Source organism: Hypanus sabinus, chromosome 12 (assembly GCF_030144855.1).
Source record: "Hypanus sabinus isolate sHypSab1 chromosome 12, sHypSab1.hap1, whole genome shotgun sequence".
In the NCBI taxonomy this organism is placed as follows: Eukaryota; Metazoa; Chordata; class Chondrichthyes; order Myliobatiformes; family Dasyatidae; genus Hypanus; species Hypanus sabinus.
Window position 1 is genome coordinate 11,227,387 of NC_082717.1, and position 17,479 is coordinate 11,244,865.

Sequence of the window (17,479 nt, forward strand, 5' to 3'; positions counted from 1 at the left end):
AACAAGTGCTACACCTGCCCTTACACTTCCTCTCTCACCACCATTCAGGGCCCCAGACAGTCCTTCCAGGTGAGGCGACACTTCACCTGTGAGTCGGCTGGTGTGGTATACTGTGTCCGGTGCTCCCAGTGTGGCCTTTTATATATTGGTGAGACCCGACGCAGACTAGGAGACCGTTTCGCTGAACACCTACGCTCGGTCCGCCAGAAAAACCAGGATCTCCCAGTGGCCACACATTTTAATTCCACGTCCCATTCCCATTCTGATATGTCTATCCATGGCCTCCTCTATTGTCAAAATGAATCCAAACTCAGGTTGGAGGAACAACACCTTATATACCGGCTGGGTAGCCTCCAACCTGATGGCATGAACATTGACTTCTCTAACTTCCATTAATGCCCCTCCTCCCCTTCTTACCCCATCCCTGACATGTTTAGTTGTTTGCCTGTTCTCCATCTCCCTCTGGTGCTCCCCCCTCCTCCTTTCTTTCTCCCGAGGCCTCCCGTCCCATGATCCTTTCCCTTCTCCAGCTCTGTATCACTTTCGCCAATCACCTTTCCAGCTCTTAGCTTCATCCCACCCCCTCTGGTCTTCACCTATCATTTCGCATTTCCCCCTCCCCCCACTACTTTCAAATCTCTTACTATCTTTCCTTTCAGTTAGTCCTGACGAAGGGTCTCGGCCCGAAACGTCGACAGCGCTTCTCCCTATAGATGCTGCCTGGCCTGCTGTGTTCCACCGGCATTTTGAGTGTGTTGTTAAAAAAATATTAACTGCCTTGATCTGCTGTGTTGTAATTCATATCAGATCAAAGCCTGGAAACACACTGTGTGTTCCGGCTCTCTCACAGGGTACAGTAATACACATAACTAATCACAACAGTAATGTTCTATTTCAGTGTCGAGCTTGCAGACTTCACTGAATGTCCTCTCAGAGTTTGCAAGAAATGATCCACTCTTCAGCACGACATGCACAAAATCCACACTTTCAATTAGATTTTAAGTGTCCCTCCCACTTGGGAAACATCTGGGCCCTTGTAGAAATTCTGCACCAGATGTGAGGAATAAATTGGTGGAAAAATGACAGTCTGCACACTCGCCACTAGGTGGCACGGTCTTCCTAGCTACCGGGTGCTGTGTTAGTGCCGATCAGAGGGATGTGTGTGTTAGTCGATGGTGTGACTGAAGAATATAGAACTTAAAACATGACAGCACAGCACAGGCCTGTCGGTTAGCCAACTTTTTAGACTACTCCAAGATCAATCTAACCGTTCCCTCCCACATAACCCTCCATTTTTCTCTCATCCATGTGCCTATCTAAGAGTTTCTTTAATATCCCTAATGTACCTGCCTATACCACCACCCCTCGCAGTGCATTCACACATTCACCACTCCGTGTGTAAAAATTACTACTTCTGACTTTCCCCCAATCACCTTAAAATTATGTCCATCGTACTAGAAGAGAGGACAAAATCATTTTCAAATATCAAATGCAGATGGGCCCAATTGTAGTCCTAAAGCAGACAAAAGCTGCCAAAGTTCATATCAATTACGTACTGCAAAATTTCTCTGCCATATCCTCCTCATCATACAGTGGATTTTGGTTAATCAGAAAGAATAAAAAACTATATCGATAAAATTGCTGGGATTCCTTCATATATTTGGAATATGATGCCACTTAATTTGGTGTGGGAGACTGTTGCCGAACTAACGTCATTTTGTTCATTTACGGTCAATAAAAAGCATACAGCAGATGAATTCCTCCAGTGGTAACTATTAGGAAGTAGTACACAGTTTTATGGTACGATAGAGGTATTGGTAGTTATGTAATTTGTTCTGTATTTCATTTAGATACATACATTGTTACTCAGTTAAACAATAGTTTGCCTTTTTTTATATCTTTTGACTATTTCCATGGAATTTTGGCTAATTAGGACAGCTGATTAATTGAGCCAAAATGTGCTGATCCCAATGTATCCCAATTAACCAGAATCCACTGTATTTATTAACTAAATTTTCTCTGTAATTCAACTCAAATCAGAGTTGGTTTACACACCCAAAATGCTGGACAAACTCAGCAAGTCAGGCAGAATCTCTGGAAAAGAGTCAACACTTTGGGACTAGATCCTTCATCAGGCCCTCTTCTCTTCACTTCGCTTTCTTCTAGGACCCTGATTGAGGGTCTTAGCCTGAAACGATGACTGCTTCTTCCTTTCCATAGCTGCTGCCTGACCTGCTGAGTTCCTCCAGCAGTTTGTATGTGTCATTCCAAGACATCCATTTTCAGAGTTCGTTTGATATTTCTCGAATCAAACTACACCTGATGGACTCGGCTGGTTAATTATCATGCTAAGTTGATTATTTTCACACTTGTTTGCGAGCATGATCAAAAGCAAAGGCTCGTTGAAGCAATTGGTTCAGTTGCACGAAACCTACACATTCAACACAAGACTGACCCAACAGCAGGCGGCTTGATGGGCTGAAAGGCTTCATTCTGCTTCTGTGCCTTATGAACTTATAAACTAAACCTGTGCTTTTCTCTCTTCTGGGATGGTCCTACTCTCCAGTCTACTGATACACTTTGATCTGGTTGGGCCACTGCACAGGATCGGAAAATGCCGCAGAGGTTTGTAAACTCAGTCATCGCCTTCATGGGCACTAGCCCCTTCACCAGCTAGGACATCACAGCACCACGGTAGCGTAGCGGTTAGCATGATGCTATTACAGTTCGTGTGTATTTTCTCCAGGGACTCCAGTTCCCTCCCACAGGCCAAAGACGTTCCAACTAGTAGGCTACTTGGTCATGGCAAATTGCCCCATGATTGGGCTGTGGTTAAATCACGGGTTGTTACATGCGCAGCTCCAAAGGACCAGAAAGGCCACGTTGCATCTCTAAAAAAATCTTCAAAAGACAATACCTCAAAAAGGTGGCATCCATCATTAAGGACCTGCACCACCCAGGGCAGATCCTCTTTTCAATGCTACCATCAGGGAGAGGGTACTGCAGCCTGAAGACCCTAACACCACATTTCAGAAGAGCTTCTTCCCCTCCACCATCAGATTTCTGAATGGACATTGAACCAACTAACGAGCACGACTTCACTACTTTTGCTCTCTTCTTACACTTAATTGATTTTATATTTATACAGCACTGGGAAAAAGTCTTAGCCACATGTAAAAAAAAATTCTGTAAAGATGCTTTCAAAAGTAATAAATTTACTATAAAGAGCAGTAAACTGTAAAAACCTAAATCAAATCAATACTTGATGTGATCGCCTTTTGCCTTTAAAACTGCATCAATTCTCTCAGGTGCACTGTGGTGCAGTTTTAGAAGAAAATAAAACTCTCAGATAATCTCAGACAGCCTCAATGATGTTGAAATCAGGACTCTATGCGGGCCATACCATCTGAAACTATATAAAAAATCTGGGGTGCCTAAGACTTTTGCACAGCTTTGTACATTTCTCATTAGAATTTATAACGTATTTTATGCATTATACTGTACTACTGCCTCCAAACAACAAATTTCACGACAGTGATAACAAACTGGATTCTGACTCTGATTCGGGTAAACTGGCTTCAGCTACAGTCAAGGAAAACTACACGGAACTCATCTGTCTCCCGGGTCGAACCAGCCACACCCACTCAAGGCTCACTGTTCAAAATAGCCACTGCATTTCCTCCTTCAACACAATCAGCTTGGTCTCTCTTTCTGCAAACCACCTCCAACCCTGATGGACGGACATTAAAAGAGGAATTTTGCCACTGTGACGTAGAATGAGCACGTACTTGCTTCTACAACTTCTACCGGCAGCTACTTCCATGTACCCACCACCTACAGGTGGAAAACCTAACCCAGTCCCCCTCATGTCCCTGTTAAATCTTTCCCTTCTCAACTTAAAATTATGTCCTCTAGCTTTGGACTCCCCTACCCTGTAGAGTCATATTGTCATATAGCATTACAGCACAGAAATAAGCCTTCGGGCCATCTAGTCCATACTAACCCAGCTTTCTGCCTACTCCCATCGACCTGCACCTGGACCATAGCCCACCATACCTCTCCCATCCACGTACTTATCCAACATTGCAATTGAGCCCTCATCAACCACTTGTACACTTCCAGCAACCTCTAAGTAAAGAAGGTCCTCCTCAGGTTCTCCTTAAATATTTCTCCTTTCATGCTTAACCCTTGACCTTTAGTTCTAACCCAAGAGGGAAAGGCCTGCGTGCATTTACCATATCTATACCCCTCATAATTGTGCATGCCTCTATTCCCTGCTAGAGAGAATAAAGTCCTAATCTATTCAACATATTCCTTTAATTAAGGCCCTCAAGTCCTGGCAACATTCTCCTCTGATCCCTATCACTTAAATGGAAATGAAGTGTTGCATACTTTTGCATTAAAAAACAACAGAATTGTTCTTGCTATTTGTTTATGTAATAATATGCAGAATTGTTTTTGCACATGTTACAATGTCAGAACCCAAACTCACAGTGGTCGGGGCAGCAGGGTAGCGTAAAGGTTAGCACAGCGCTTTACACTGCCAGCGACTGGGTTGAATTCCACCCCCTCCCCACTGCCTGCAAGGAGTTTGAACATCCTCCCCATCACCGTGTGTGTTTCCTCCGGGTGCTCCGGTTTCCTCTCACAGTCCAAAGACATACCGGTCGGTACGTTAATTGGTTTTTGTGAATAGTGCGGTGGTTAGGCTAGGACTAAATCAGGGGGTAGCTGTCTGCCACAGCTCGAGGGGCCTGCTCCGTGCTGTATCTCAATGAATAAATAAATTAATTAATCAACACTGCTAAAACTACTTGATGAGTTTTACAAGTGATAGTGTTTAACTAATTTCTAACCTTTAACCAAGCAATCAATTGTGTCATACACCCTAAATTCTGCTAAATCTACATGTTCAGTCTAACCACTACCAACACCAGTGAGCTAGCTACTACAGTGATTTTTGGTGACTTTTCTTTAAGTAGCTAAGACTACAGATTTCGGCAGACGTACGGTTAGCGATCAACATTCCACACAAGCAACTCCTGGCAGCCACGCCCTCACACAGACAGAGCAGAGAGGAGGCTTGGTTGGAGGAAACTGATGGTTCTGCGCTGCCCAGGCCAGAGTCGAAGGTCTTGCTGAATCCTGGAATCTCACGGGGGAGAGCTGGAGGTGATGGAAGCACAGTTGGTGAAGAGCTGAACTGAAGATTTGGTGAGTGTGTAGAGGAGGTCTGAGAGCCCTTCAGCAGCCATTCGTTTGTCACTATGCCCATCCTCAGTTCCCAGGCCCACTCACTCATGGAACGTAGAGCAGGAAAACTCACCAGCAATGTGGGCAACAATACTGGCTCTGAGGATCCAACATTCAGCTGGAATGATGTTGCAAGCGCCATTTCTGATACCTGCTCACCTCGTGGCAAAGATTGCGGTTCCGGGTTATAAGTGGGTGGCTCTCTAGCATAAATTTTTGAGGTGTGGTCTTTCAGTGTCCTTATGTGCTGCTGATTTGTCGAAGCGGTGCTTAAGATTTGGCTGTCTGTTGATGTTTGCACTGATCTACTGACCAGTGTGAGTTCAGATTCTGACACGGTAAAAATGTCACTGTATTGTACATGTTTGGGTTCTTTCGATAGCAATGGGGTAGGTGTATTGAGAGATGGCACCTGAGGTCCCAAGTATACTGGTAACAAAGTCATTACCTGAGGACCTTCTGATCTTTCAGGTAATGCAGGACTCATGGAGACTTCCTCCACTGTTCCATCCAGGGATAAAGCCAACCAGGTCATCTGAACTTCCTTCTGAGCTTCCATTTCCGTTTGGGTAGCTGATATTATAAAGTGCTCTTGGGAGGAAGAAGCAGCAATCATATCCAAGTGATTTGCTTGGAAAACACTCCACTTTTCCTGGAATGGTCCTGGATCTGTCAGTGAAAAGCCTGGAAAGTCAGTTACATTTATAGTTCCATGGGATGAATTCATTCTCAAGATTAGAATGCCATCGGATTTGGAGAGATGGTCAGGGTGAAGCAAATATGTATGTCCTCTTCTTATGTTTTCATGGACATCCAAAGACTGGAACAAGACTGCTGCCTCTGGTCTCTGGTCTAAGGGCACATTCCACGGGCTCCAAACATCTGCCTCTGAAGCAAGCAGTGAAGGCTTGAGGCTACCAACCACTGCTGAGGAGTCATTCCTTGGTGGAAGAGCATTGGAATCATTCTTCCTTTGAAAAGTATCAAAGGTTAAAGGGTTCTTCTCTGAATGAGGAGTGTCGGAGATGAAGGATTCGTTCCCTGGATTTGCAATGTCAGAAGTTAAGGATTCATTTCCTAAAGAATAAATGTCAAAAGCCAAGGTTTCGTTCACTGGATGTGGAGTGTCAGAGGTTATAGGATCATTCCCTCGATACAGAATTTTGGAAGTTAAGTATACATTCCCTGGATTTGGACTGTTGGAAGTTGAAGATTCATTCTTTGGATGTGGAATACTGAAAGTCAAGTATTTGTTCTCTGGATATCGAATGTTGGAGGTGAAGACTTTGTTCCCTAAAGCTGGTGTGTTCAACATTAAAGACTCATTCCCAGGATCTGGACTCACAGAGGTTAAGGATTTAATCTCCATATCAGAAGCACCAGAGGGTAAGGTGGATGCGGTGGATAAGGAAACCCATGCATTTTTGGTCAACCATCCAGTATTTTTGTCCATCATCATCTCCCATGTGTTTTCTGTCACAATAGGTTCAGTGAGAATGCCTCGGGCGTTAAGCAGTGTGACGGGAGTCAGCGAGACTTCGCTGCAGTCTTTATCTACAAACAGTTTGCTGAGAGGAAGGAGGGAAGGTCTGGCTTCTATCATAGACAGACTCCACTGACTGACCTTAACTGGTGAAGCATTTTCCAGTTGCAATTCCAAGGCTCTTGTTGCTGCTGATGCCTGACTCTGTTGGTCACTTGTTCTTAAATCTAGCTGTAACATCATGGTGCTGACGTCAACTGACTGCACTATCAGAGAATTGGAGAAATGGAGGCTGTACTCAGCAGATCCCAGTGACAACTTCCCTGAGTTGGACTGCAGTTGAGTGAAATCCACAGGGAATTCAGAGTTGGTAAGACTCGGAGAAATATCCAAGAAATTATCTGGAATTGGAGAATGATTTACCATGTCCAACATTGTAAGGGGCGTAGAAACAAACATCAAAGTACTGGCATGGTTCATTTTTTTGTGCAGCCCACCTGATGTGGGGCAAAGGTCCTTGTCCACATTTTTCACTGAACTAGGAGTGCCATACATTTGGTTTCTTTCCAAAAATTGTCCTGAAAGCGGTGTGAACATTTGGGATTTCCTTAATTGATTTGCTATCTGTTCAGTGTTAATAAGCAGCCTTTGTGTTGATGCCATAAGTTCTTGGCCCTTGATTGTGAGGTGGAGCAAATCAGCCTCTTGAATTAGTGGAGTGTCATTGACACCGTTCTGGCGCCTTTCCAAAGGCGGGCTAAAGATGATGGAAGCAAATTGCCCTGGATCAAGCAAAGAACTTGGCCAGCCTGTCAAGGGACTATTCTCCTCTAGTGAGGCAGTGCTAGAAGACTTGGAACTAGAAGGCTCAGTAGAGAACTTGGGTCCATGAGAGACTATTGAAGATTCAGCATTGCCATGAAGAGACTGTGTTGAAGTTTCTTTGATGAATAGATCCCCTAGAGGGTTCAATGGATTTATCAGCTGCATCATATTACCGGTGGGAGTCCAGAAGGAGCCATATAGGAGATGCCCAGTAGATGCAATGCTGTCTGCACTTACTTCAGGTAGGGACCCTGGTGGAGTGGGATTAATTGGATGGTACTGCACCAGGAAGGGTACTTGTGTTTGTATCCCTGATAAGTTTAACTCATCAGATGACCTTTGGCCAGAAATGTGTTGGTTAGATGACAGTACAGAAGTATTAGTTGTCTTTAAACTCAACATTTCCATCCTAGCATCAATACCATGTCTGGTGATGGCCTCACGGGTTTCAGGAGCAGGAACTGTTATCTCAACAGTGTTTTCTGTAACATTAACTGTTGAGTTCTTGCTGGCAAACTTCAAGTCCCAGAACTGCCTCCCCACTTGTGGTAACCTAGTGAGGAATTCTGAAGTCAGTCCAGATGTATTGGCACTCTGATTGGTTGTGATGTTACCTCCAGTAAAGTTGGGAAAGATACTTGGAGAAAGATGTTTCATTACAGTGACATTACTAGCTGCCTTCTTCGAAGAATTTGACTCCTTGGTTACACGTGAGCTCTTGGTAATGGTCTTGGTGAAGACAATCGAAGCATCATGCACTTGCGGGAATATTGGCTTCAAAGGGCTGGGTCTGGGTCTCAGGGGGAACCTCAGTGGTGTGGAGATGATCCCCAGCAGGTTTCTGATCCTCCGCGATCTCTGCTCCATCTGCCAATTTGATCCTTGACAGCACTCATTTGGCAGAACCTGGAACCTCTGTAAATCTAGTTTGTTAAAACTTCCAGCTGTTAGTGGAAAAATCGTTATTAGTTCATCATGTTAACCTTCATTCTGAATCTTAGTACACATTGACATATCTTGCAGAACCACCTTCATTTCCTCCAGTACATAACTAAGTGGAGGAAAATATAATTTAGTGGAGCATAAGGGATGCAGACTCAGTTGACACTTTTAAACACCAAATCAAAACCTACTTACTTAACTTTGTTATTAACTAAAAGATTTTGTCTTTTATTTTCTTGTTTGCACTTTATCCCATTGTAAAGCACTTTGAACTAGGTCTATATGAAAAGTGCTTTATAAATAAGTTCTTATTATTATTACATACCGCCCCATCCACCCACCATCCTATCTATGAAGACATTAACGGACTGAGCATCCAGTGACTTACTCAGCTCTGTGCTCTCCCGGGATCCAGGCGTGGTGACTTCAGTGTGAGGAGTATTTTTGCCTTTGTGACGTAATCAGATGCAAGATATTGATCACATAGCTGAATGAACTTCAAAGTGGTCTGAGTACTTCTCACTACTCCTCTGAACTTCCCTTTGTGCACCACCTGGGAATTCTCAGAAAATCCACTTAACGTGCTATAGAACTTTCTAAACTGGAATCTTCTCCAGTTCCCTACTGGAAGAAAATGTGCTTGCTGCAACAGGGAGAGACTCTGCAGCCCTTGTGTTGGCTTCTTGAGAGACTTTAAGAATCCAAAGACATAGAAGGTAAGTTAATTGGTCTTTGTAAATTGTTCCATGGTTGAGTTAGGGGTAATTGTGGTTGTGGCTCTATCCCTAAATAAATAAATATAAATAAATAAATAAATAAATAGATAGATAGATAGATAGATAGATAGATAGATAGATAGATAGATAGATAGATAAATAAATAGTGAACGGCTTAGACACATAGACATGGAGGCAATGTTTCCTAGAGCGGGGGAGTCTATGACCAGAGGGCACAGTCACAGAATGCAAGGACAGAACAGAGAGAAGGAGGAATTTCCTTTGGTAGAGAGTGGTCAGTCTGTGGAATTCATTGCCAGCGATGGCAGTGGAGGCCAAGCTATTGGGTATCTTTAAAGTTTTTTTGATTAGTAAGGGAGTCACAGGTTATGTGCAGAAGGTAGAATAATGGGGTTGAAAAGGAAAACGTATCAGCTATGATTGAATGGTAGAGCAGACTCAATGGGCCAAATAGCCTAATTCTGCTCCAGAGTCTCATGGTCTTATGAATAGAACTGTGTGCAATGAGTGAATCATGTAATATATTGCTCATAATCTAACGTTCAGCACAGTGCACCATGCCACCATTACTGAATATAAAGTCGAGATGGTTGACTGTCCATTGCAGCTTTAAACCCGCTGACTTACATGATTTTTAGTGTATTGCACAGAGCAGCTTACAATATACACCAGCATCAATATGCTGTTTGTGAACAGTGTGTGGAGGTTACCCGTTCCCATGTCATAAGCTATAACGTGGATCCAGTGTATCGTGCACCAGGTCTTAATGAATAGGTAAAGGGCAACTTTACACAAAGCAGAAGCATAATTAAAATTTACACCATATGGGATAGTAATGCCCTGAACAAACATGGATGTTCTGCGGAGGAAGTTTGAAAGATGAAAATTGCGTCAGTAGATGAGTGAATGATTGTTCTCATCGAAGTGTTTTCTACACTGTGAATGGTCAAATGTTACACACGCACTTCACGTTTGTAACTTTCTTTAAACTCTGTTATATTCCAGGTCTTATATCATGACATACTACCCCTAAGGTAGCAGGTTAAGTCGGTGGTGAAGAAGGCAAATACAATCACAAACAAGAGAAGATCTGCAGATGCTGGAAATCTGAGCAACACACACAAAATGCTGGAGGAACTCAACAGACCAGGCAGCATCCGTGGAAAAGAGGACAGTCGACGTTTCCAGCCAAGACCCTTCAGCAGGACAAATGCAATGCTGACATTCGTTTAGAAAGGACTAGATTATAAAAGCAAGGATGTAGTGCTGATCACAAACAAGAGAAGATCTGCAGATGGTGGAGATCCGAGCGACACACACAAAATGCTGGAGAAACTCAGCATGCCAAGCAGCATCTGTGGAAAAAAGTGCACTCGACGTTTCGGGCCAAAACCCTTCACTGATGCTTCATTAAACAGTGGTTGGAGTTCAAGGAATATTGTGAGCAGTTTTGGGCTCCTTATCTATGAAAAGATATGCCAGCATTGGAGAGAATCCAGAGGAGCTTCACAAGAATGATTCTGTGAATGAAAGGGTTAACGTACGAGGAGTGTTTGGTGGCCTGTGCCTGTACTCACTGGAGCTTAGAGGAATGAATGGAAACCTATTGAATATTGAAAGGCCTAGACTGAGTGGATGTAGAGAAGATGTTTCTTATAGTTGGGGAGTCTAGGACCAGAGGGAACAGACTCAGAATAGAGGGCAATCCCCTTAGAACAGAGATGAGGAGGAATTTCTTTCGCCAGAGAGTGGTGAATTTGTGAAATTCATTGTGGAGGTGAAGTCATTGTGTATGTTTAAAGCAGAGATTGATACGCTCTTGATTTTTAATAGTATCAGAGGTAATGTGGAAAAGGCAGGAGAATGGGATTGAGAGGGTTAATAAATCTCACTCAGTGGGCTGAATGGTCTAATTCTGCTCCCAAGTCTTATGTCTTTAAGTAAAAATGGATGTACTCTAACACACTATAACAATCTATTGCAAAATATATAATACTATATTTAGTTGCATTCATGTTCTGTATACAATACACAATACAAATTCTAAAATGTATTATCACTAAACTAATGCTTTACTGAAACTTAAGCTATAATAAACAATCTTAGTAAAATAAGTTACAAAGTTACAAGAGATGAAAGTTACAAATCATTCTTATATTTACAAATATAATTCCTCTTTATTACTAAAAGCAATTATCCCCTGAAACTATCTCACACAGTAATTATAATAGGGCAGTTGGTGGGAGATTGCCAGCACACCACCTAGCCTTCACACCAGCTGCCTCCGTTATAGTAAATTATATTAAAAATGAAAGGTACATTTGTCTTACCGTCAGGCGAGGGGTCGACACTGTTAGTGGTGTGGATGTTAGTGGTGGGGGTGTTGGAGTTAGCTGGTGAGGTAGTTGCTAATAAGACAAGGAAGAGCAGGCAAGGTAACGTTATTACATCGTGCATTGGTTAGTCATTACATACAGTTACCGAACTCAGCATATGAACCATATGTTGTTACAATGAATAATTCCCTGAAAATCTTCAATTTTACCATTCATCTATGACAAGAAAAGTGATAGAACCTCACCTCTAGATAACTTTGCCCTGTTTTTGCCCTTCAAGTTATTTTTTATTGTAATTTATAATGTTTTATGAAGGTATTGCAATATACTGCTGCTGCACAACAACATATTTCACAATGTATTCTGCATCACAGCCTGGTATAGAAGCAGCAATGCCTTTAAATGGAAAATCCTACAAAGTCTCATGGATTCAGCCTAGTACATCACAGGTAAAACCCTCCCAACCATTAAAATGGTGTCGTAGGGAAGCAGGGCCCATCATCAGAGATCCCCACCACCCTGGCCATACTTTTTTCTCGCTACTGCTGTCAAGTAGAAGGTACAAGAGCCTCAGGACTTGCACCATCAGGGTTAAGAACAGCTATCACCCCACAACCATCAAGTTTTTGAACAAAGGGAATAATTGCACTCACTTCCCCTTACTTTGAGATGTTCCCACAACCAATAACCTCACTTTGACGACTCTTTATCTTGCTATCTCGTGCTCTCATTATTTATTGCTATTTATTTATATTTGCATTTGCAGAGTTTGTTGTCTTCTGCACTCCAGTTGATCTTTCATTGATTCTGTTATAGTTACTGTTCTATAGAGTTGTTGAGTATCCCTGCAGGAAAATGAATCCCAGGGTTGCATACAGTAACATATATGTACTTTGATAATGAATGTTACTTTGAACTTTGAATATTAAATGTGATTCTGATTCTGTGATCCCCGCCAGAGTGTAAGCACCTGGTATAACCTCACACTCAGTCAGATAGTCCGGGTACACTGTTAGTCCCATCTCTTCAACAACACATTAAACTGAGGCAGGGTATGTCAACAACCCGAATAAACTACACAGGGAGAGCAATATACTGAAGATCAGGCCCAATAATTCCACATTAACCACCCACTGATACTAATCCTACACAGACATGTTCTCTTTTATTAGAAAGAAGGAAGCTGCAGTAAGATTTTAAATCAATTACAGATGAGTTAACATAGAATATTACAGGCACAGTACAGGCTATTCGGCCCACAATGCTGCGCCAACCTTTTAACCTATTTGAAGATCAATCTAACCCTACCCTCTCTAAAGTTTTCTTACTCACTGTCTCCCCACATTCCCACCAACTCCCCCCAGATTCTAACACTCACCTATCACCTACACAACAGGGGAAAGTTACAGTGGACAATTAACCCATTAAACTACGTGTCTTTGGCATGTGGGAGGAAACCCTATGCATTCACAGGGCGAGCAAGCAAACTCCTTGTGGTAGCGGTAGGTACACGAGGGATATTGAAGATACACTTGGAGAGGCACGTGGATGAAAGAAAAAATGGAGGCCTGGGTAAGAAGGGTTAGCTTGATTTTAGAGTAGATTAAATGAGCAGCACAACATTGTGGGCCAAAGGGCCTGGGCTGCATAGTACTGTGATGTTCTATGTAACTCCACAAAGATAGCACCGGAGACTGGGATCAAATTGGGTCAGTGAAGCTGTGAGGTGGCAGTATTAACTTCTGTCCCAGGGTTTACAGAGAGAGAAACAAGGGAACAATTAGCTCTGGATACAGGGATATGAGTTACGGCCTAGGACCGAGACAATAGATCCAAGTGACTTTACTGATGAATAACAGATGGTGTCTTGCAAGTGTTGTCCCAGGCTGGCTGGAGAATAATGAGTGGGAGCTAAGGAGGGTTTGTGGACCACAGGAGTGATGGCACCTGCTGACGTTAAATCACCCAGAGAGGAGCCGGTGCAGAGCTTATCAGTTGCTTGCAAAGAGCCGCATCAAGTGAGTTAAGGACTCTGGCACGTGTCCAGCATCTGCTTTATAGCAAGCAACTGCAACAGTAGCTAAGGACATAGGTCCAAATGAAGAGGGGTGACAGTGTAGAATTCCAGAAGACAGAAAGAAGCATACACCCCACACCCCACCCCAACTACAATGAGTTAATGTTATCTTCAATGTCCTCATCCCAAGTACGAGGCACTTATCTATCCAGCTTTTCTTCTGAAGACACCTGAGAATGAAGGGGCTGAAGCATTTCTCCCTGCAGTGAAGCAAGGTGAGAGATGACCTTTGTAAAATTATGAGGGGCATAGACAATGTGAATGCTTAGTCTTTTTCACAAATGCTTGGTCCCTTGAAAGAGGCATCATAGATAGACAAGGTCATAAAGAGAGCTTTCAGCATATGGGCCTTCATAAATCAGAGTAGTGAAGTACAGGAATAGCAATGTGATGTTGAAGTGTAAGGCATTGATGGGACTGAATTTGGAGTATTTTGTGCAGTTCTGGCCAACAGAAAAGATACCAATAAGATCAAGAGAGTTCAGAAAATATTTACAAGGATGTTGCCAGGACTTAAGCACCTGAGTTATAAGGAAAGATTGAATAGATGAGGACTTTGTTACCTGGAAGGAAGGAGGATGAGGGGAGAGTTGGTCGAGGGGTATAGATAGAGTAACTGCAAGCAGTCTTTTTCCCTTGGACTGGTTGAGACTAGAACTAGTGGTCACGGGTTTAGGATGAAAGGTGAAATATTTGGGGGAATGCAATGCAAGGGTAGTGAGGAAATGGAATGAGCTGCTAACTGAAATGGCAGATGCAGGTTCAATTGCAGCACTTAAGAGAAGGTTTGATAGGAGGGGTTTGGTGGGATAAAGTCCAGGGTCAGGTAGATAGGACTTGGCAGAAGGCCAACTTGGCACAGAATAGACGAGCTGAAGGGCTTGTTCCTATGCTGTAGTGTTGCTTGACTCTATATGGTAGGGAAATCCAAATCGAGTGAACATGGGTTTAAGGTGAGAGTGGAAAGATTTCAAGGGGACCTGTTGGGCAAGCTTTTCACACAGAAGGCGCTGGGTGTTTGGAACCAGCTGCCAGAGGAGAAGAGAGGCAGGTGGAATTACAATGTTTAAAAGACACTTGGACAGGTAGATGGATGGAAATGTGGGAGGAAACTGGAGCACCTGGAGGAAACCCACATGGTCACGGGAGGACGTATAAATTCCTTACAGGCAGTGACGGGAATTGAACCTGGGTCACTGGTACTAACCACTACACTGCTGTGCCGCCATCCAGTCATAACCGTGTGACTGACTTTCATCGGGCCTAATTTCTCCTGCAACAGAACATCCGTCGTCTGAGGATACTAACTCTACAGGCGATATTCCCTGGCGATTAGAAGAACGTGTTGTGAACTTATTCAAAAATATCCCCATGGGGTGGACGCCAAGATATTTCCTCTGATGGACGGTCACAAACAAGACTAACTCTGAGGCTCGTCACTTAAAACTCAGATGCATGCAAGCCTCTTTTCCCTAAAGTAAATCTACTCATTACTTCTATTCTCTTCTTTTAGATCCAATTCTTATAACTCCAAGGCACTTTATTTTCTGCTATTGTGTTTCCTCTGGACCACCATGGCATGCAAATGTGATGAAATGATCTGTATGGATGGTATGCAAAACAAAGATTTCACTGTACTCCAGAACCCACGACAATAGTCATCTGGTTACTAATTAATTGGGGGAGTGGGGCTGATGGGATTGCCCTGAGAGCCAGCATACTAATGAATGCCACCTCTTTGAAGCACAGCTTCCATTCTGCTGGTGTAAGACTACTGGATACTCCAGGAGGACCACAACCTTGGAGGCTTGCATGCTTCAATGATCCAGAGAGCTCCTATATGTTGGCTGGAACCAGGGCTTCATGCTTTGGCGCTTGGTAGTGTAGGTGCGTGGCCAAGTGGTTAAGGTGTTCGTCTAGTGATCTGAAGGTCACAAGTTCGAGCCTTGGCTGAGGCTACGTGTGTGTCCTTGAGCAAGGCACTTAACCACACATTGCTCTGCGATGACACCAGTGCCAAGCTGTATGGGTCTTAATGCCCTTCCCTTGGACAACATCGGTGGTGTGGGGAGGGGACACTTACAGCTTGGGCAACTGCCGGTCTTCCACAAAAAAAACCTTGCCCAGGCTTGCGCCCTGGAAACTTTTTCCAAGGTGCAAATCCATGGTCTATCGAGACTAACAGAGGCCTACATCAGGGTCACCCACGCCATACAGGTCAAAGGCTAAGAATGGTCTACCGGTTCTCCAGGTTTGAGTGTTCAGCTCAGGGCTAACAACCGTGACTGGTAAAACAAAATTGCACTGAAAAATCCTTCAAGATCTGAGTGCGATGGTATTCCTGAGTCTCCACCCGGGACTTGCATGACTGAAAGCAGTGAAAACCGAGAGGAAGCTACTGACATGATGAAGGAAGCCCTGAACACCATCAGAGATGGAGGACCTTTATTGCTGTGCTAAAAGCCAGTGGTGCAACAGGCAGTAAGTAAGTAAAACTATTGAATCATCCTCTTTTAAAACAAGATGGACGTTTGGCCTCACAATTGACCTCAACGTGACCATCGCACCTTATTGTCTGCCTGCACTGCACTCTCTCTCTCTTACTCTAACACTATAGTCTGCATTCTGTGTTTTTAATATTTTTTGTAGTACCTTAATGTACGCATGTTTGAAATTATCTGTATGGATGGCACGCAGTATATATTTGTTACAAGGGGAATTGAGTACAAGAGCAAGGATGTCCTTTTGCATTTGTACAGGGCCCTGGTGAGACCACACCTGGAATATTGTGTACAGTTTTGGTCTCCAGGTTTAAGGAAGGACATTCTGGCAATTGAGGAAGTGCAGCGTAGATTCACTAGGTTGATTCCTGGGATGGCAGGGCTGTCTTACGCAGAGAGATTGGAGAGATTGGGCTTGTACACATTGGAATTGAGGAGATTGAGAGGGGATCTGATTGAAACGTTTAAGATAATTAAAGGATTTGATAGGATTGAGGCAGGAAATATGTTCCAGATGTTGGGAGAGTCCAGTACCAGAGGGCATGGATTGAGAATAAGAGGTCAGTTATTTAAAACAGAGTTGAGGAAAAACTTCTTCTCCCAGAGAGTTGTGGAGGTGTGGAATGCACTGCCTCAGAAGACGGTGGAGGCCAATTCTCTGGATGCCTTCAAGAAGGAGCTAGATAGATATTTGATGGATAGGGGAATCAAGGGATATGGGGACAGGGCAGGGATTGGGTATTGATAGTGAATGATCAGCCATGATCTCAGAATGGCGGTGCAGACTCGAGGGGCCGAATGGTCTACTTCTGCACCTATTGTCTATTGTCTATTGTATTGTTCTTCCTGTACATCATAGAGCATTACAGCTCAGAAAGAGGCCCTTTGGTCCATCTACTCTGTACTGAACTATCACTCTGCTTAGGCCCAGTATGATAACAATGAACTAAGTTACCAATTTTGTGAATCACTGGAGTGGAGAAGGATGAATCACTGGATATATTCAAATCAGAGATAGAAAAAGATTTGAAAGATCAAGGATTTGAGGATTCTGACATAGGAGACCACTTGGGACCAGCATAGATTGATTGTATGACACCTTGGCCCAGCCAAGTTGTTGGGAGAAGAAAGGGTCTGAAGCTCGTTGCCTGGAGATGCATGCCTGCAAGTGTTTGCTTAAAGAGGATCAAGCAAGGGAAACAGGAAGCAGGCAGGTGGCTGCAGTAAAATGTTCTTTAGAATTTAATTAACAAGACAATTTCCTGGGATGGATGCCCAGGCTGCCTGAAGATAGGGAGTGTTTGAGGCTGGGGGGCACGGAAGGA

The 17,479-nt window shown here is 43.5% G+C and overlaps 1 protein-coding gene across 6 annotated transcripts in view; it reads right to left on the reverse strand.

Annotated features, from left to right (window-relative positions):
- adgrg6 (adhesion G protein-coupled receptor G6) overlaps window positions 1-17,479 on the reverse strand; it is a 169,927-nt gene that overhangs the window by 67,920 nt on the left and 84,528 nt on the right. For 4 of the 6 annotated variants that reach the window (XM_059985536.1, XM_059985535.1, XM_059985540.1 and 1 more), the window contains exons 7-8: window positions 11,571-11,648; window positions 8,892-8,951 (exon numbers count right to left, since the gene is read on the reverse strand). The exons of 1 other annotated variant lie outside the window; for it this stretch is intronic. In XM_059985536.1, coding sequence (XP_059841519.1) covers window positions 8,892-8,951; window positions 11,571-11,648 — 138 coding nt within the window. The remainder of the gene's footprint in view (window positions 1-8,891; window positions 8,952-11,570; window positions 11,649-17,479) is intronic. One more of the 6 variants, XM_059985537.1, reaches the window with a different exon arrangement.